At 40.7% G+C, this 22,298-nt stretch overlaps 1 protein-coding gene across 1 annotated transcript in view; it reads left to right on the top strand.

The window, feature by feature from the left end:
- The window catches only part of LOC121796871, a 41,752-nt gene continuing 19,454 nt past the window's right edge, over positions 1–22,298 (top strand). The window contains exons 1-2 of the mRNA XM_042195643.1: positions 1–243; positions 17,510–17,603. Coding sequence (XP_042051577.1) covers positions 1–243; positions 17,510–17,603 — 337 coding nt within the window. The remainder of the gene's footprint in view (positions 244–17,509; positions 17,604–22,298) is intronic.

Genomic DNA, 22,298 nt, shown 5'->3' with positions numbered 1-22,298 from the left:
ATGCATGGTTTTGTGAAGGTTCTCTTGAAAGCACTGGTTGATGCTCGTAATGGACCACCCCCCTATGCTCCTCCTAGGAAGGAGGCATCCTCATCGAGTCGCAGCCCTTACAGTGGGGGTAGGTATGAGAGTGAGACGCCGCAGCCAAACTTCCCCAAGAGGAGGAGACTTGGGATGCGCACCTCCGCACCTCCCGCGACGGAAGTTCTTATGGTCGATAAGCATATCGACGTCGCTACATATGTGCGGGAGAATGATGAGGAAGAAGAGGAGGATCCCATGGAGGATGAGGAAGACCCCGAAGAAGAGCCCCTTGAAAGGGAGGTTGAGGTTGAGGTTGACAGCGAGGAAGTGGCGAATTACGAGAGAGCTCCCGAGGAGTAGTGTTTTCTTTACCGTTTGTTAGCTTTTGAACGTTTTGTTTCGACGAACTATGTAATAGTTTCTCTTGATGTTTGTTTTCTTTCCTTGTTTCAAAGACCTTGTGGAAACACGTACTTGCTTGGTTTTAAGTTAATAAAGCTTCCCGTTGTTTTATCGTGGTGTTCGTTTACCTTGTTATGTTTGGGAAATATGGTGTTATCGCTTTTGGAAAAGTTGTGTGGTGTGGTGATGGTAAAATTGGACTTTCGTACTAACACATATGTTGAACAGAATGCCTCCCCCACGTGCAGTCGTTCACCACGAGAATGGGGCAAGCAACGAGACCCAAAGCAGTGTGGGTCCTGAAGGGCAACCACCACCACCTCCACCACCGCCACAGCCGGAACGGAACATCGAGAAGGAGTTCCGAAAGGAACGTCCTCCCGTGTTTGACGGTATGGGAGATCCAACCAAGGCCGAGACCTGGATTCGGGCCATAGGACGCATCTTTAAGTTCTTAAGGTGTACCGACCAGGAGCGCCTCTCGTGCGTGACTTACCAGCTCACCGGGTCCACAGAGTTTTGGTGGGAGACTAAGCAGCGGACAATGACACAGGAACGGTTAGACACCCTGACGTGGGAAGACTTTAAGGAGGAACTGTATGACAAGTACATTCCAAGGAGCTATCGCAAGGCTAAGGAGGCCGAGTTCTACAATCTGAAACAGGGGCGGATGACTGTGACAGAATATGACCGTGCCCTATGTGACATGTCTCGGTACGCACCGGAGCAGGTAAACACAGATGAGAAGATGGCGGAAAAGTTTTGTGCCGGTCTGAGGCACGAAATCAGGATGGCTTTGGCATGCCGTGGAAGACTCTCGTATGCCGAGTCATTGTCCCGTGCACTAGATGTGGAGGAAGCGATGCCACGGGAAAAGACAGTTACACCCACTACTCCGACACCGCCGACCCCACAGCAGAATTTCCGGGACAAGAGGAAATTGGACGGGAACCGCGCACCCTTTGACAACAAGAGGTTCCAGAGTACCCCAAACTCTTCCCAGGGAAAAGGAAAGCAAGCTGCTCCATTCCAAGGTGGAGATTTCCGCCAGAGAGCACCTCTTTGTGCCAAATGTCAGAGGAACCACATGGGAGAATGCAGAGTCGGGACCAACGTGTGCTATAAGTGTGGTGAAGTTGGACACTTCGCCAAAGAGTGCCCGAGCAACAACAATACTGGAGGTGGGGGAACGCCGAACGGACCTCGAGGGAATCATACACCACCTCAGCAGCAGCAGCAACGTCGCCAACCATACCCGACTCAAGCTAGGGCCTATGCCTTGGGACGCAAGCAAGCTAAAGCCCCACAGGGGGAGCCAAAACAGGAAAATCTGGCAGGTATGGGAACACTACTTGACATGCCTGTTGTTGTTCTGTTTGATACGAGTGCGTCGCACTCCTTTATATCGCACTCTTGTGTGACTGCTTTAAGACTGCCTGTTGTTGAACTTGAACGTAAGATGAATGTGAACTCACCGGTAGGAGGCCTTGTAGAAATTTCACAATCTTGCTCGAACATAGAACTCATGGTGGGAGAACTTAACTTAGTGGTTCACAACTTGCATGTTATGCCGATGGATAACATCGACATTATTCTGGGGATGGACTGGCTAGCTGAGAACTATGCCACTATCCGATGCCAAGAGAGGCAAATCTCATTACAAACCCCGGGGAAGGAGCCCTCTACCTTCCATGGAATTTCGATGAATCAGCGAACTTGTGTGATATCGGCACTTGAAGCAACTACGATGATTAGAAAGGGGCGTCCGGCCTATCTTGTGTATCTACAGGGACATGACAAGAAAGAGAGGAAAGTTGAAGATGTGGCAGTGGTACGTGAGTTTCCCGACGTATTTCCCGATGCGTTGCCAGGCCCTCCGCCTGATCGACAGTTGGAGTTTACTATCGATCTAGAACCAGGAGCCGCACCAGTGTCGAAAGCACCCTATAGGATGGCGCCGAAGGAGTTGGAAGAACTCAAAATCCAGCTACAAGAATTACTGGACTTGGGTTTTATCTGACCGAGTGTGTCGCCATGGGGAGCACCGGTGCTGTTTGTGAAGAAGAAAGACGGGACACTGAGAATGTGCATAGACTACCGGGAATTGAACAAGTTGACTCCCAAGAACAAGTATCCTCTGGCGAGAATAGACGACATGTTCGATCAACTCAGGGGAGCAGGAGTATTCTCGAAAATGGATTTAAGGCCGGGATATCACCAGTTGAGGGTACGAAGGGAGGACATACCCAAGACGGCATTCCGAACGAGGTATGGGCATTATGAGTTTGTAGTAATACCGTTTGGACTGACAAATGCACCGGCAGTATTTATGGATTTAATGAATCGAGTATTCCATCCATACTTGGACAAGTTTGCCCTGGTGTTCATAGATGATGTACTGGTTTACTCGAAGAATGAAAAAGAACATGAGGAGCACCTAAGGATTACGTTGGAAACACTCAGAACGGAAAAGTTGTACGCCAAGTTCAGTAAGTGTGAATTCTGGCTAAAGGAAGTGAATTTTCTGGGGCATATTGTGACGGCCGAAGGGATTCGAGTTGACCCTGCAAAGGTGGAGGTCGTACAACAGTGGAAGTTACCGAAGACCCCAAACGAGATCCGGAGTTTCCTTGGACTGGCAGGATACTACCGGAGATTTATTGAAGGATTTTCTAAAATCGCAAGGCCAATGACTCAACAACTGAAGAAGAGGACCAAGGTCAATTGGACACCAGAGTGTGAAACTAGTTTCCAATTGTTGAAGGAGAAGTTGACCACTGCACCTATTCTAGCCGTGCCGGAACCGGGAGTAGACTATGTGGTTTACACCGATGCGTCGAAGGTTGGACTGGGGTGTGTTTTGATGCAGAATGGTAAGGTGATTGCCTATGCTTCGCGGCAGTTGAGACCACACGAGTTGAACTACCCTACTCATGACTTAGAACTAGCGGCTGTTGTGCACGCATTAAAGATTTGGAGGCACCATCTCTATGGATTTCGGTGTGAGATTTTTACCGACCACAAGAGTCTGAAATACTTCTTTGAACAGAAAGACCTGAACATGAGGCAACGCAGATGGCTCGAACTAGTCAAGGATTATGACTGTGGCATTAACTATCACCCGGGCAAAGCAAACGTAGTGGCGGATGCTTTGAGCCGGAAAGCTCAACCGCAGTTGGCTACTTTTCTCACTCAAGAAGCGGAGTTGATTCGCGATTTTAGCAAGATGCGGTTGGAGGTAGTGAGAGCTCCGGAGACCGTGAAGGGAAAGATTGCCACCTTGGTAATTGCATCCGATCTACGGACAAGGATAATAGAAGGGCAGCGAAATGATGAAAATCTGGAGAAAGTTCGACTGAAGGTGAGGAAGGGCGAACAAGAAAAGTTTAGAGAAGAAGCTGATAATGCTCTCACCTACGAGGAGAGACTGTGTGTGCCAAGTGACGAAGGACTCCGAAATGAAATCTTGATCGAGGCACACGAGACTCCATACACCGCTCATCCTGGAAGTACAAAAATGTACCAGGACTTGAAGGGATCGTTCTGGTGGGATGGAATGAAGAGGGACATAGCTTTGTTTGTGGAAAGATGTTTGGCATGTCAACAAGTAAAAGCTTTACATCAACGACCCTATGGAAAGTTGCAACCGTTGGAGATACCAGAATGGAAATGGGAACATATCGCCATAGACTTTGTGACGGGGTTACCAAAGACCCGACTAGGGAATACAACCATTTGGGTAATCATAGATCGCCTCACCAAGAGTGCGCATTTTATACCCATCCCTATAACGCATGGATCCGACAAACTGGCCCGGATTTATGTGAAAGAAAACATTCGGCTACATGGAGTGCCAGTGACAATCACGTCGGACCGAGATACAAGGTTCACTTCAAGGTTTTGGATGAGTCTGCAACGAGAGCTTGGTACACGACTGAATTTTAGTACTACTTTCCACCCACAAACCGATGGACAGTCCGAGAGAACGATTCAAACTCTCGAGGACATGTTGAGAGTCGTGGTTCTTGACAGAGGAGAAAATTGGGAAGTTGTACTACCATTGATCGAGTTCGCCTACAATAACAGTTTCCAGGCGACAATAAATATGGCCCCATATGAAGCGTTGTACGGAAGAAAGTGTAGATCACCCCTCTACTGGGATGAGGTTGGTGAAAGAAGAATACTCGGGCTAGATTCGGTCGAAGAAATGATAGAGATTGTGCGACAAATCCGACAAATGATAAAAGAAGCTCAAGACCGACAGAAGTCATATGCTGATGTCTTGCGTACAGATTTACAGTTCAATGCGGGAGATAAGGTGTTCTTGAAAGTATCTCCGTCGAAGGGGATAACGAGGTTCGGTGTAAAGGGGAAGTTAAAGCCACGATACGTAGGGCCTTATGAAATCCTTGAGAAGGTGGGACCCGTAGCGTATAGGTTGGCACTACCACCAAGTTTTGGGACTGTGCATAACGTTTTCCATGTGTCGCAATTACGAAAGTATATGTTCGATCCCAAACACGTGGTGCATCAAGAGGAAATGATTTTGAAACCCGACTTGAGTTATGAGGAAAAGCCCGAAGCTATTCTGGACAGGAAAGTGCAGGAGTTGAGGAATAAATCGATCGCGTCCGTGAAAGTACTTTGGAAACATCATGGTCATGAGGAGGCCACTTGGGAACTCGAGGATAAAATGAAAGAGAAATACCCGGAGCTTTTCGTTACGAATGAGTAAATTTCGGGACGAAACTTCTGTTAAGGTGGGTAGAATGTAACACCCGTACCTTAAATACGAAATTAATGTTATGTAACGAAATAATTGATAAAATTATTCCGAGATGCTGTGCTTCTCGATAAATGTGATATGGAAAAAAATTATGGTTTATGTGTTAAATGTGAAAAGGAGCGTGCTTAATTGTTTATTTGTGAACGTTGGGAGACATGTTGAAGGTCTCGTTGAAAGAATGACGATGAAATTACTATTCTTGGCAAGACAAATGAATTTATGTGGAAAGGAATATACGTTTATAGAAGATGACGCGCGAAAATCGAGGAACGGTCGAAGAAAATATATTTGGAACAACACCAAATATAAATGATGCCGTTAAACGTACTTTAATTTTTGGTTGTGAAGAACGAGATAACAAAATTTAATAAAGACCCGTGAATTTTTAATTATCGAAGGAAAATACGAAAATATAAAGTATGAATTTATTTTAGACTTTTTCAAAATAAATTAGAGTCCAATTACCTACAAAATAATTTGGATTCTAATCACTCTTTTAAATCCACCAAGTAATAGTACTTTTTCTAACTTGGGCTTCCAAATTATTTGAGCCCAAACCAAAACCAATTAAATAAAAAAAAAAGCTTGAAGCCCAAATGTGGGATTTAAAGTAGACCAAGCCCAAACCCCATTTTTTTTTCTCTTCTTCTTCTCTTCTCCTCCCCATGACCGACGACTTTCCCTTCATCTTGGAGGAGACTCTCCATTTCCAACACCCTTCATCTTCTACCATTACTCCCACAAACCAAGAGTCACCCACTTCTTCTTCATTAACCTCTTCTCTAACTCTTCACCATTTGCACTCAACAAAAAAAAAAAGAGAGAGGGAGACTTGCGAGAGAAATAGCCGAGAGGAAGGAGGGAGAAGAAGGAGTTTGCTTTCACCATTTTTTGTTCAACCACCATCAAGTTTAAGCTCTTGAGGTATACTATCTTTTCCATCCTCAAAGCATGAGATTATTATAGTCTTGCATAGTGTATATAACCATTATTATTGTTCCATGACAAAACCATGTAACAATCCTTAAGAATCAACCAAACGATCGTCGTACGTGACCGAAACTAAGAAAGAACGTAACTTTATAACCATAACGCGTGTTGCGGGTTGATTCGGGGTCGTTCGGGGTAGTTTCGAATGAGAGGAAGTTACCGCCGGCGATGGGCAGCGACGGACATGCCGCGCTCGACGGTGCTGACGACATTCAGAGGCGGCACGGTTTGCGGCCTCCCAGGTGACGACCGCGACGTTTCCTCCCCGGCTCTGGAGCAAGCGGCGACGACGGGTGAAGAGGGGTGGACGGCAGCAGCTCCCGGCGGATTGCAGCAGCTCCTGATCTGCGGCAGCATCTTCCGGCGGGCAGGAGCACCTCCCGGCAACGATCGGTGACGGCTGGGGAGTCGACTTCCGCCGGCTGCTGCGATCGGCTAGCGGCAGAGAGAGAGACGGGGAGAGAGAAAGATAAGAGGAGATAGAGAGAAGTGGGGTAGGAGAGTGAAGAAGATTGGGCCTCTTTTGTTTTTGTGAATTGGGCCTTGAATTAAATCTTTTTTTTAGTTGGGCCCTTATAAATTATTGGAAGATTAAGTTGAGTTTTGGGCTCTTTTTTTTAATTGTTGGGGCTCACTATTTAATTTTGGAGGAATAAGGTGGCTAAGAAATTTAATCTTGGGCCGGTAATTAAAATTTAATCGGGGGAAATTATTTAATTAATTTCCGTAAGACTTTTTGAAGAAGAATAATTTACCTAAGTATGAATTAATACTTTTTTAACGGTAAATAATTACGGAAATTTAAAGTATGCGCTTAATTAATTCTTGAAATTTATTTCCGACGTCATGGAAAATACGAGGGGCCAACGAAGAAAAGAACGAGCGTAAGCGGCCGACCGGCGTCGCACGCGACGCCTTGGGCGGCCGCCGAATAACCAAAAAATGCACGAAAACCGAGAAAAAGAATTAAAAGATGTTAATTAAAGTGCATGCATTCTTAATATCGTCGTTACCGAGAATTTATATGAATTTTATGTATTTTCCGAAAAGGTGGTTCGCACGCACGCTAAAAGTCGGAACGAGGAATTTTACGGAAATCCTAAGCTTTTGAGGTGGGCTTTACTACTTAAATTCTTTTATTTTGAAATGATATGTTATGGTGAAATAAGGGTGGTTTAAAATAGTATGTCATGCCGTATTTTATATTTTGAATTGCCTATCTGATTGTCTACTTGGATAATATCCTACTAGACTTTTATAGTTAACGAATTCGGGTCTGACTAGGGAGTGAGTCCCTACCCGGACTAGTGCACTGATAGGGATCGTGAGCCGTCCCCTAGGTCGGCCGGTCCAGTGATCGAGTTTGTGGCCACATTCTCGTTTCACATGATGGTTCAGATATGGTATATGATGGAGGATGATGTTAGTCCGCGCGGATACTTTTTTAAAGAAATGAATTTTAGTGTTTCTCGGCCTTTGAAAGAAAAACCCGGGATTCACTCGATGATGGCTTGACATATCTTAACGATGAATATTTTCGGGCATGAGTTCACTGGGTGCATCAAGTACTCAGCCCCTGCATATGTTTTCCCTATGTGCAGGTTGAGCGAGGTCGGGAGGCGGAGGATGTTGAGTGGACAGAGACATGATTCAAGAACTGGTCTGGTTACTATTATGTCTTCATACATAGTAGTAGCTAAACTCTCATTTTGCTTCCGCTACTCAACGTTTTAATTTCTTTTATTTCCATTGAATTGTCAAACTATGTCGTTCATGTTATGTACTTTCGAGATTTGAAACTTTGAATTGATAATGGAATTTCGCCTTTTGATCTACATGTTGTACCCCCTTGATTGTTTTCCCCCTTCTTCCCCGCTTCTTAATTCCCCCACTAGTCGCGATCCACCGTGCTTTCTATCCTTAGGAAGGGCGGTCGTGACATGCAATCATCAACAAATATCACAAAGTATTTAAAACAATTCCCACCCACAACCGGAGCAGGACCCCATACGTCAGAATGTACTAAGGAAAACATGGAATTCATTCGAGTATTCGTAGGCTTAAATGACTGTCTGTGGCTCTTGGCCAAACACACAAGTTGCACAAGAAAAATCAGCAGGAATAGAGAGTTTCGGAAAAAGAAGTTTAAAATAACCCGAGGAGGGGTGTCCTAGTCTTCGGTGCCAAAGCCAAGTTTCTTGTTTCATGGATCCGTGAGCCAGCATCGCACTACCATGTTGAGCTATCTCGTCCGCGTAGTAGAGTCCTTGCTTCTCAGTGCCACGCCCAAGAATCCTCCTCGTCTGAATATCCCGCAAGATACAAAAATCAGGATGCATTAGGATCGTGCATTTTAATTCCTTCGTGACATGACTAATAGACATTAGCCGTTGAGACAAAGTAGGAACGTATAGACAGTTCTTGAGGCGAAGAGTGGGAGATATCTCAATAGTTCCAGATCCAACAACTGTAATTAGTTCCCCATTGGCAATTCGAATATATGATTTATCAACATCACAGCTCAAATCAACAAAATCATTTTTTTCCGGAGTCATAGTGTCGGTCGCCCCACAGTCATAAATCCATCCTTTCGGATGTATATCAGCTATTCTATCAACGTGAAATGCAGCGTAAATATTTTCTAGTGGTGAGAACAGTTTTTTAGACACATAATCACATGAAACTGGGGCTGGTTTGCAATTTCTATGATTATAGGGCCTTATATGGGTTTTTGGCTTGAGGCTGGGGTCTTTTCGATTTTATAGGGATCAGGGGGCTCTTTTGCAATTTTATGGGGTGCATGTTGTAATAATCGAAAATCATGTGGTGGAGGATTTAATTTGCCAAAATAATGTGGTGGAGGATTTAATTTGCCAAAATAACTAGGGTTTGGCATATAACCAAACCCTTTACCTCCATCCGCACCGCCACCCATTCTGTCCGATCCTCCCGTCGCCGCTGTTCTTCCGGCGAAATTGCCGGCCCCTCGTATGTTGCCACCGCCAGGTTGGAGTTCCAAGTTCATTGTCGGCCCTTGTCCTCCATTTCCTCCATTAATTCTGGCACCGATTTATTTCGGTACTCCGTCTTCGTTCACTCCCACGGCTAATTTAGCTTGAGATTGAGGTGCTCTCGCCTTCTGCCTCTCTTCCCACCACTGCGGGTACCCCAACCTCTTGAAGCACGTCTCATACGTGTGCTTTTGTTGGCCACAGTGTGAACACCAGAGTTTTGACGTGTTTTGGCGATTCCTTGGTCGGCTGGTGGCTGCGGGTCGCGGTGGTCCGTGTCGCGGTGACGCACGTTGATTCTGGGCCAAGAGTCCGCTCCCAATTTCCCCAGATGATGTGTCTCCGGCGTAATTACCGACGGCTTCGATTGGGGAAGACGACGCCGGTGGCATGATATTCCGTCGAGCTGCCTCTGTCTTCACCCATCCATAAGCCGCCTCGACTGATGGGTAGGGGTCTTCATTGAGGATCTCTCGCTTGATGGAATCATACTCCCGATTTAGTCCGGTCAGAAACTTGAACAATCGTTTTTCGTTTGAATGTGTTCTGTATGATTTACTCCCTTATCGCAGCAAGTGACGGGCTGTTTCTGGCAACGATCGATATTGATTCACAGCCCGTTGATTCTCCGGTAATACATCTCCAAGTCCAGTTCTCCTTGTCTGATTGTGATTGCTTTCTCTTCCAGGTCGTATATGAGGTACTTGTCCGCCTTGTTTTCAAACGTTATGGCGAGGCTGTCCCACAGAGCCTTCGCCGTTAGGTGATGAGCAAAGTCGGCGATAATTTCATTCTCGATATTATCAACGATCCATGAAAACACCACTAGATCATCTTCTTCCCAGTCGTCATAACCCTTGCTTCCAGGTTCGGGGGGGGGGTCTTTTCTGATATGCGAATAGGCCCCTCGGCCTCCGATCTTGACTTTCATAAGTCTTGACCATAACGGGTAGTTCTTTCCATTGAGCTTGAATGCCACGGTGACATTCTTGTTGTGTTTCAGTTTCCCCGATTGCTATGGATCGGGTTTGACATCCTCTGTGTCTGACATGGTTTCAATTTGCAGGGTGAGATATTTCTGGTTTGGTTTAGGTCGAAGAAGGCCGAGATTGGTTTGATCTAGGCCGAAAAAACAGGTCGGGATTGGTATATCAGGCTATGATGAAACTTTTCTGAGCCAACGGGCAACTCGAGCCTCCTGCTCTGATGCCATGTAGAAAACAGGTATGAATATAATTCTTGTTCAATATGTGAATGTACAGAGGTCCTACAATTATATAGGCTACACAAGGACACATAAAAGGTAAACCTAATTTACATTTATTGTGTTCTATCTTAGGTAAATATTCTCCATATCAATTCCTTGTAATGCTCCTGATTTCTTTCCTACAAATCTTATGAACCAAACATGATATTTGTATGTGATTGTTAATCTTAATTAGATTAAACACATGTTCGATTATCAAATATTTTTCTATTTCAAGAATATTTTTCGTATAGATGATAAAACCCTATCTAGCTGTGGGCCTCATATATATTTGATTTTGTCAGCTTCTCCAACTTAGTAGTGCAATTTTACGTACAAAATGTTTCTCTTGTCTCGAGAATTCATAGAGCGTTCAAAACAGTGTTCTGATGGATCGCACAGATGGGGGCTGAGTTGGGGCCTTACTGCAGGACAACTTGGACGTAAGCGGTCCCGATTTCAGGCCGCTCAAGGGCGGATAGCCGGACTGCTTGGCCGTTTCTCAATTGTATTACGACGTTACTTTTGATTTAATATTGCTTTTTCACCTTTTTAAACATTTTTTGGCTCGAAAATAACCTCTAGCCTTTGAAAGACATTTTTAGTCGATTAAGTAGGAGAGACAAACTGCAACTTTCTGCAATAATGCAACTTTTGAGAGATTTGACATATTTTATTTTTTTTAATCCAACTTTCTGTCATATCTCTCTTTCTCTCTACTTTTCATTTTCTTGTTTCTTTCTTTATTTCTTCTTCTCCATTTTTCATTCTCTCTACTTCTCAATTTCTTCATTAAAAATATATTTTTACTGTGCAGCTTAACATGATTCATGTGATTGTCCATGTCATGGTGGTTATCAATTGGTGTCATTTAATGTTTGTCTCTTTTAACCTTTGTGCATAGAGATCTAATAATTGTCTAAAAAGGATACCACTGTTGTTTTTACTTTAATTAGTTATATGTGGGAGTTGTATATATCCCAAGTGGTTGTGATTTATGTCAAACTCAATCTTAATATAAAACACAAAACCAAAACACGGAGGTCATTTTTTGATATAACAGAGGTCCCTATAACTTAGTTTCTACGCCAGTTTAGAAAGATGACCTAGAATGGTATAAAAATGACCTCAAATTTGAATTTTATGAAATGACATGAAACCTAAGTAATAATGACATCCGTTTAAAATGTATTTTATTGTCACAATCCGCATTTCTAAGGATAGAAAACACGGGTGATTGCGACTAGGATGCGAATTAAGAAACAAAGAAGAAAGGGAAGAAAGGAATTGAGGAGATAGGTACATCCACCAAAATGAAAAGAACATTTATCATATCTTAGAGTACTATTTGTGAAGACAATTCAAAAGTAGGAATAAATCCAACGGAATAGATACCTCAAAATATTGTATGAGACTCGTAACGCCCTATATCAAAACTCAATGTATCAACACTTAGTATATAAGCGGAAACAATTCGAGGGAAAATAATGACATCATGTGTGAAGACACAACGCATTCGAAACACCAAGTAACTAAAGACTTCATCAACTAGGCCTCAACATCCACCGTAGTTCAACAGCTCAACCTGCATATTGGAAACACATTCATGGCTAAGAAGTTTTAGTGGACACATGCTGAAATAATTTACGGTAAATGGTAAGTAGTTTGTCAAGCCCACCAGTGAGTGAAAGAAGGGTTTTACCTTAAAATGCCCGAAACATTAAATGTTTTTCCATTTTCATAAATGTCGGCTACACCCGTTTTTCAATCAACATGTCATATCTAGATATTATCTTCATGAACCGGGAATGTGGCCACATTCCACGATGGTCACTAAACTAGCCAACACATATTAGCTCACGGTTCCAGGTGTACACTAGCTAAGCAGAGTTCGCGACCATGCCTAAGCCCGAATTTGATTTTCCACATAACAATGAGCACGTAGCTCAGCATCCGCCATTAGCCTCGGCCATCAAGTCGAACAGATAGATAGTTCATAAAACAAATTATGGCAAGACAAATGTTTTGTTCACACGAAGCATAAAAATAATTGATATTTTGTCCATGCACAATAAGTTAGCAAAGCATACATTAATAGTGTAAAAATATATGCAATAGTGAACATAATATACATGATTGATAATCAAAACGAGTCAAATCTAGACCTTAAAATATGCAAAAACCCGTGTTTATAACAAATAAAACTTGTTGATATTCCAAATCCAATATTTCTCCATGAAAAGTAGTCCTTCCGTCCCTAGAAAATACTCCATCTGTCCCTTAATTTTTGTCACACTTTCATATTTTGTCCGTCCCACAAAATTTGTCTCATTTCACTTTTTACCATTTTCATAGTGGACCCCATATTCCACTAACTCATTCCAACTCACATTTTATTATAAAAATAATATGTAAAAGTAGGACCCACTCTTCATTACATTTCAACATTTGGACCAACTTTTTCAACTTACTTTCCTTTACATTTCTTCAAACTCGTAGTCAACATTTGATTCAGCATGAGTTTTAATGCATAATTAGTAAAGTGAGAGAGAGAGAAAAAAAATAGAGCAATTGGAGTATTTTTAGTGGAGAATAGGACATATCTTATAGGAGAGAAAAAAGTTTCTTCAAATAGAATTGGACTATTTTTAAATGACATCTCAAAATAGCAAATATTGTCTATTTTAAAGGGACAAAGAGATATTTATAAAAATGTCAACGCTCGACGTAGGAAGCCAAGCTGGTAGCCACGATAAATTCGGGTAGCGAATTGGGGGCGGAGGTAGCTTTATGTGGGAAATAGTTCTTCCTGATTTTTGGAGAGCAGAGAATGTAGGCTTATAAATGGGTACTCTCTTCGTTCCTTTCAAGATGTCCATATTCTTGAATTACACAAGATTTTAAGTTGAGTAGTAAAGATGATTGAATATTTTAATGAGAGTGAAGAAAAGAATATGTTTTTAAATATAGAAAGTGGATATTTTGAGTGAGACAAACAAAAAAGAAAAGATGGTCATCTTAAGTGGTGATACGAGGGAGTACATTTTTTAAATTTGCAGAAATGGTAAAAATGTTTACGTGTTTATAAAAACGAATTCGGTAGTTCATTTTATACGACTATTCAATCTGAAATCAAAGAAGTTTTTCAAAATTTGTAAATCGAATATTTCTAATTTTTATGTGAAGTTTTATTTTTTTTCAATTTGTTACTATTTTGTTTCATTATTTTTTCTGTTAAATATCTAAAAGATTCTAATCAACGGTTTTGAGCTAATTTAATCAACAATTCTTTATTTTTTACTTGTAATGTATAATAATTTTATATTATCTATATTTATTAAGAAAATATAATATTGCATGCACCACAGGAGTGAGATACTAGTAAATTTAATAGAAGTAGAATAAGAAAAAACTAGTCTCCTAGATTGAACGGAAAGTAAAGCATATAACTCGACAATGAACCCGAGCATATTAGCTCAATTGGCATATTTAAAGAGGACATTGTAAAATTTAAATGACAAGTCACAGTTATTCGTACAAACTGACACAAAATAGAAATACCAAAGAACCAATGTGTTCTAGCAAATCAATCCATTCGGAATCAACTATGCTAAGAACCAATGTGTTTATTCAATATGAATGGGTCACAAACTCACAATATAACTAGAACATGCCACATAAATATATACTCCCTTTATCCCATAAAAATATGTTCAATTCTAATTCCGTCCGTTCCAAAAAAAAAATATGAGCATTTCTATTTATGGAAAATTTTCCTCAACTCATTACCAATATACATTAATTTATTTATAACTTATACCACTATTGTCCACCATTACAACTCACTAAACAATTATAATAATGTGGGTCTCACTATCCATTTACACTATTTTAACTACCTTTTCCTTCGTCACTCTTACTTTACTAATTGTGCATTAATTTTCGTGTCATTTCAAATGTCCATATTTTTAAGGGATGCAAGAACTATGTAGACATTGATGCACTAATATTAATGCATACGAAAATACGCTCGCATCTGTAAAACTTAGAGCTTGGAATACTAGCTTTAGAAAACTATTACTATTAGTCTCTTTGTATTTAACTCATTGATTATCAAGTATTTTTCTGCTCTAGTCTTCGTTGGTTTTGTAGTAATATTTCGTTATTTACTTGATCTAGTATCTTCATTTCATGTTTCTATTTGTTTTACTTTTTCTAATTTTATTTGTTAAATCTCCTGGTATATATTTTTGTTTTTATTTGCAACCTGCATAAAATTTTGAAGCTTTGAATTTTAGTAATAAATTGAATTAAATTTATTTAAAAAATAATGTTATTCAATTATTAAACAATAAGTATATTCAATAAAGCTATTTTATAGCGATAAACAATTAGTGCCTCTATCCCATAACAGTATGTATGCACTCTTTCTTTTATAGTTCATCCCATAAGGGTATTCATGTTCTATTTTTGGAAACTTTTTATCTTTCTAATAAGATGTGACTCATTTCTCTCTAATAAGATGTGACTCATTCTCCACTAATAGTACTTCAGCCTCGTCGGCAACCTTAGGAGATGTTTCTTATTTGCTACTCAATTGAGCCAAAAGAATGATAATTTCATATATTGATTGAATGAATAAAAAAAGATAACAGTCTATCCTATTTATAATGCTACTGACTTAATGAACAAGAAAACAAAGATATAGAAAAAGATATGCAAATCCTAATTTATCTAACTAATAATGCTCGTATCAACTCCCCCGCGGTTGAGATCTCAATGAAAGCACCAGTTGTTAAGGACCTAAATCCTTAACGTCGATTTCCACACAAAATCAAGAAATGAGATGTCGTCGTTGTCGAGCGCCCAACGTTGGGTCGTGACTTGGACGGCAAAAAGGGGCGGTTGAGCGCGAGATCAGCCTCGTCGGCAACCTTAGGAGATGTTTCTTGTTTGCTACTCAATTGAGCCAAAAGAATGATAATTTCATATATTGATTGAATGAATAAAAAAGATAACATGCAAATCCTAATTTATCTAACTAATAATGCTCGTATCAACTCCCCCGCGGTTGAGATCTCAATGAAAGCACCAGTTGTTAAGGACCTAAATCCTTAACGTCGATTTCCACACAAAATCAAGAAATGAGATGTCGTCGTTGTCGAGCGCCCAACGTTGGGTCGTGACTTGGACGGCAAAAAGGGGCGGTTGAGCGCGAGATCAGCCTCGTCGGCAACCTTAGGAGATGTTTCTTGTTTGCTACTCAATTGAGCCAAAAGAATGATAATTTCATATATTGATTGAATGAATAAAAAAGATAACAGTCTATCCTATTTATAATGCTACTGACTTAATGAACAAGAAAACAAAGATATAGAAAAAGATATGCTAAATCCTAATTTATCTAACTAATAATGCTCGTATCAGACGGAAGGAGTAAGATTTTTTATTTGTACATTACAACTATAATGTGCAAAATGTGCATGTGACGTCTTTATATACAGGTTGTCTTGATTTATGGATGTGTGGTATTCTTGAGTCATTGATTGAAAAATAAATGCAAACCTACCTAAGGAATGAATATTTGCAGACCTCATAAATTGTGGGTGATCATGAGGTCCAGTCTGCAGGGTGGCAATAATGTATCCATGTGTATCATTGTACATGTGTTTGACATGCCTTAGAGATAAAAGGGAAGATTAGTGAACAAAGCATGATTTACATTAAAAAATAAAAATAATCTATTCAACAAATTCGAATTCATGTTCTCCGCCCAAACGTTTTATAATACTTTGCAATACCACAACATTTTCTAGAAATGATATCATTATAGTAAAACCAATTGAACATGTATATGCTTCATTTTTTTAGTACCAAATGTTAGTTACACCAATAATGCATATATACGCTTTTGTTGCACATATAACTTTAAGTAAATTTTATTACTTCCGAAATTAATGCACCCTTAAATTATGTCTTTAACTTTTATGATAAACTTTCATTTTATAATGCACATAATAGTAACTCATTACATAATATAACAATTTTAACAAATACTTCATCCAGCCCAACTAAGTTGAGTCGTATTCTGTCACGACCACAACTCCCTAGTAATAGTGAGTGTAGCTATTTCGCAACTAAATTAAACTCATTGGTCACAAGCTCATCATAAAGAAGTACTTAATTCAAGGGACAATGTCTTAGAGTGAAAAGGGTACAACCATATCGAAATCAGAGTACTTAACCAAATGCGTTGTCTTGCTAGGATAATTCTTAAACATGCAGCGGAAGGTTCCAAGACGAAGTAATATGTATGAAGACATATTAAATCAGCTACCTAGCTACTTATTTATAAGTCTCTCCCCAACACCTCCTCGCTCCGACCACGATCAACCTGCACGTTAAGAAAAATAAACATGCAGGGCTGAGTATTTGGTATACTCAGTGGGCTCATTGCCGAAAACGTTTCTCATTTAGTTGTCAGCCAAACTTGAGTGAGCTAGGGATTTTTCTTAAAATGATTCCCGGTCACTAAAACTTTTCTCTTTTCAAAAGGTAGACTGCGCAGTCACATAATATCTCGTGATATACCATATCTAATCTGTGTGAACCGGGAATGTGGCCACATTCCACAACGGTCACTGGACTGGCCAACTCTAGCTCTAGCACACGGTCATTAGACCCGAATTTGATTTAACTTGTTTGGCATAGCCAATAGATAGGTAATCATAAATAAAACAAGGCATGCCAACTCATCTCAAAATATTCACATTTTCACATAAAATCACGTTTTGAAAGAAAAAGTCCACCTGATATGCTTATTCCTCAACTCGTTTCTCGCTTTGCCTCACTTGCCCTTGAGCAATTTATCCTTTGACATTAAATAGCGTAGCACGCTAATTATACTTGAACTATTTCTCTTGAGAAATAAATGCATGCATCCTATTGGATAACACCTATATCCAAGTCTTGTCTTATAGGAATTTTCTTAATTCTATCTTGGGTTCACAACTATGTAGAACTTATTTATTCACTTTACTGACTTTGAAGAAATTTATCTATACTGCCCGCTTCAATGCTGAGACTGTCAAGAACCTTTTGCATACACTAAATGATGGCAAGATATCAAAAAAGAAGTTCAATAGTAAGTTTACTTATATTAACTCTAATGTTGGTGCCCATTATCTAATCACCTTCATTGAATAGCAACTCACTCTTGTATTTGTGCCTTTCAGAGTGTGGGTATTGAATGTTAGTCCATAATCTCTGTAGAAACTACTCCCTCCTTTCTACAAAAAAATAGTCTCATTTGTGGACGTCGGGGTTTTAACGAGAAATTGGTAAAATAAAAGAGAGAGGGAGAAAAAGTAGGTAAAGTAAGAGGGATAGAAAAAAAAAAGTAGGTAAAGTATGAGATATGGGAGAAAAAGTGAGAAAAGTATGGGAGAGAAACTTTCCATTTTAAGAAATGAGACTATTTTTTGTGGACATCCCAAAATGGAAAAATGGGACTATTTTTCGTTGACGGAGGGAGTATATTTCTGAGATAAGCTAGACACTTGAAGCTTGTATTACATAGCTGACAACTCTGTTACCTTTAGATTGTGAACTTGTTATCACCAGAAGAGAGATGCATATTTGCACAAGCTGTGTATTTTTTTATTAGATAATGATAGAGAATTATGCAATGGCTTGCTGGAAATAGGGTGCTTCTGGAAAAGTTACACAAGATACAAGAGATAGAATAACGATGGAATAAAGTGAAACTGAACGAATGGTATACACAAAATAAAATTCTACGAGGTCATACAATAGACTATTGTCCTAGCTCTAAACTCTCGACAGCTCTACAAACTACATGTAGTGTCAATCAGTAAGGTCGAGGAGTTGTGCCAAGCAGCCTCCGAAGGCAGCAATGTAGTCATCAAGAAAGCTATCTTGGGACGTAGTGCGAAGCGCCGCCTCCTCCTAACCATCTAACAATGTAGGTCCGAGCCTGACCCAAAACAAATAAATAGCTCACTTGATAATTGGTCCCACGTGAGCAAAAAGGGCACCAACACTACAGTAGTTGGATTCAAGACATGGTGGGGCCGGATAAAGATATGGGTGTGATATGTACTCGTTTATCAATGTGTTGTTATGGATAAGGATGTTTTGATCGCTCTTGGTTAGCCATGCGAGTGCATCAGAGCCGTTGAAGGTGGGAAGTTCCATGGTTTGTTGGATAGAGAATCGGTGATAGCAGGTGGAGATGTTGTGCAGTGCTATTTTTGGTGCTCAAGATGTCCACATTCTTGGGTGGCACGGGATTTTAGGAGGAGTTGTTAGGTAAGTAAGTAGAGAGAAAAAGGTAGTTAAATATTTTAATGAGGAAAGAGGAGAGAGAGATTTATTTCCAAATATAAAAAATTGACTTCTTAAGTGGGACAAATTAAAAAGGAAATGTTGACTCTTGAGTGGGACGGAGGGAGTAATAACTAAAGATAGTAACAAAAAATACTACTCCATCCGTCCCACTTAAAAAATGACACACTTTCCTTTTTAGTTTGTCCCAAATAAGTTGACATATTTCTATTTTTGAAAACTCACTCTCCAAGTAATATGCCCAACTATTTTTTTTTTCTTTACAATTAAATATTCTAACTTTCTTTCTCTTTCCATTTAATACTCACAACCACCGATTTCTCTCATAATAAACACATTAATCAACAACTCCTAAAATCCCGTGCCGACTAAGAAATGTGTCATCTTAGTCGGGAAGGAAGGTGTACCAATTTACGCCAAAATCAGCAGTGACAATCCATATCAATTTCCCTGCTGTTGAAACATCCATGTCCTCATTAAAGCCACCATTATCATGTCGCTCGGACTAGCTGGTGCGGCAGTGTGAAATAAGCCTTCATAATCGGCTAGAAAATCCAGTAGGTCGCGACCCCGAAGAAGATGGCGGTGCTGAAGAAGCCGAAAGAGGAACAATGGCCAGAGATGATGTTACGGAACATGTTTATGCTCGGGGTAGGGAGAGCATTGCCGAAGGGCTAGAGGACGATGTGAGCGTTGATACGAGGGAGACAAGCCACAAAGAACCAGAACGGAGTATCGCGAAGGATCGATCGCGAAGACAGAGACGTCAGCAGAACCGGCTAGCCCACTACGCCAAGCATTAACGGAGAGTTATTGATTATTTTTGTTATTTCCTTTTATTTTATTATTTTTACGGTTTAGGGATTTATTTTGTTAATTTAATTATTTTTGCGTCGAGCGGATTATAAGCTCATTTCCGAGTTTTCTTCGTTGATTCTTTCCTGGATCGTAGGTTGAATCAACCCTATGGTCCTAGTATAAAAAGGCGTGTATTTTATTTCACTCTTTACTAAATAAGATATTTTTTACGCTATTTACTTTCTTCTTCACAAAGAAACCCTAATTCTTATCGTGTGTGATCGTCGGGCAATCGTTCCCGCGACCACACTGAGGAATCAATCAGCCGTTAGGGAGATTATTCTTAACAAGTGGTGCTTTCATTGACGATCTCAGATTATCCATGACGACTCGAATGGGGAGTCCCACAGAACCAATTGTTGTGACGTCCGCCGGAGCCATCTGCGGACTGGAGCAGTTTTCAGCGTCAAGTGGATCGCTGGATTCCACGGCGCTTGCGTTTGAACATCTGCTGGCATCGTTAGCACGCGTCGAGGAGCGTTTGGACGCGTCAGAGCGGCGTTAGGCCGTCGCGCAGCCTCCGCCTAGGCCAGACCCAGACCCGCCCTATGATGATTGGCAGCGGGGGAGAGGCGAATCAGAGAGACACCGACTGCTATGAAGTATTAATAGCTCATAAGCAAATTGGTCACACGTGGCAAAGGGCAGCGACGCGACAACAATTGGATCCAGGACATGGTGGGGCCAACGAAAGCGATGAGGGCGGCATGTACTCTTTTGTTCAGTGGGGTGTTATGGACAAGGAAATATTGATCTGTGGCCTTGTTTAGCCGTGTCATTGAAGGCAGGAAGTTCCATGGTTTGTTGGAGAGCGAAGGGAGTCGGTGATAGCATGGAGGAGGCCTCGGTGGCGGGGTCCAGGAATCCATTTAGACTTGCGAAGAGCTTCAGCATGTGGTCGAACTTAAAGTCTATGTCCACACGAAGTTCCTGCACAGTTGAGGCCAGCGCTTGGGTGGCAGCATGTTGATCTTTCATCGCCTTCTCTAACACCTCAAGACTGCCCCTTTCATGTGTTCATGCTCATTCAGCGCACCAAATTTATAGAGAAGTATGCGTTGCTTGCTGGAAATGGAAATAGGGCTGCCGCTGGAAAGGACTAAAGTCCCAATTTGGTCCTTAACATATTGCGAGTTTTTTATTTTGGTCAAAAACATTATCTTTTGAATTATTCGGTCCCTCACATTTGAAATCGGATCACATTTAGTCCGAAATGGACGGAACCGTTAAAATGTAACAATCAACGAAGTTTAAATCGATTTTGACCGGATTAAGAGGTATAATTATGTTTTATTACTGTCTAATATCTAATTAACCTAAAACTAAAAAAATTTAAAATATAAAATAATTTAACAAAAATCAAAATTAAAACGTGAAATTAAAACATAAAAGCAAAATAAAAGTAATTCCAATCGACGCCTACAAATTGGCTTCTCCCCAATCTCTCACTTTGAACACTTGGAACCATAGATTTCGCCGGCGATTCAACCCAGGTTCTCGCCTGCGACTCCAACGTAGTTCGCCATGAGTTGGTTCGTGTATGACTCCTATCACCGTTGCCTCGGCGATCCTCGTGATAATAATTTCACGTTTGAGAGGAGGAGGAAGGCGATGCACAATCAACCAACTCCGAGTGAAAATCGAGAAGGTAAGCTTTGCTTCATGTTTCATCTCATTTCGAAAGTGGTTCCAAATTTTTGTGTCAATTTGTCTTGATTTTGTCTCAATTTTGTCTTATTAGGAATTTATTTGTCTCGATTTTCACTTATTATGCGATTAAGGGTTTTCTTATTTTGGTATATGCATGGACTGAGTGTGCTGAGCATGTGGGTGTGGTGGACTGATTATGCTGAGCATGTGGTGAATAAGTGGGTTTGTAGTATGTGTGTATATTCTCTGATGTGTGTTGGTGTGGACCAAGGTTGGTGATGGTCAACATGTCGGGTATAATCTTTGATGTGTGTTTTGCTTAGGATTTTAAATGCTTATGGTCTGGTGTTGGGGAACAATTTTGGTAGTGGGGACCACACTTGTTGAAATAAATATTTGATTGTTTAAAGTAAATGTTTAGGACTGATATGATTCTTATTTTTTTATATAAGATGGTACCTTCACAACAAGAGTGCATTATTCTGGTGAGATGGATGAAAGTCGTGAAAGCCGTGGAAAATAATATGTGGATGGGATGATTGAGTACATGCACAGATGTGACCCAGACAAATGGTCGAAACTTGAAGTAGATGACTTTATTGAGAAGAAGCTTGGTCTATATGTAAGTGAGTTGGAGTACTTTTACCTGAAGACTGGGATGAATTTAAAAGAAGGCTTGGTCCGCTTATTTGATATTAAATCCTCCATGGATATGGCTGAAATTGGAGTAAAAGCAGGGGTAGTTGACCTCTATGTTGTGGAAACAACTGGGGTATTGGTCAGTCAAGTAACACAAGACCATGGAGAAGCTACTGTTGATGATGGAAATGCCACTGACAAGGGAAATTAAAGGCTAGATGCAGTTGTTAAGGGGAAGAGCAAGGTTGATGTTGCTGAGGAGGACAATGTGGAGGTGCCTCCATTTGTTGATAGTGACTACGACCTTAGTGATAAGGATGAAGAT

Source organism: Salvia splendens, chromosome 3 (genome assembly GCF_004379255.2).
Source record: "Salvia splendens isolate huo1 chromosome 3, SspV2, whole genome shotgun sequence".
Taxonomy (NCBI): domain Eukaryota; kingdom Viridiplantae; phylum Streptophyta; class Magnoliopsida; order Lamiales; family Lamiaceae; genus Salvia; species Salvia splendens.
The sequence above is the reverse complement of the archived record's forward strand: the minus strand, read 5'-3'. Positions and strand labels throughout refer to the sequence as shown.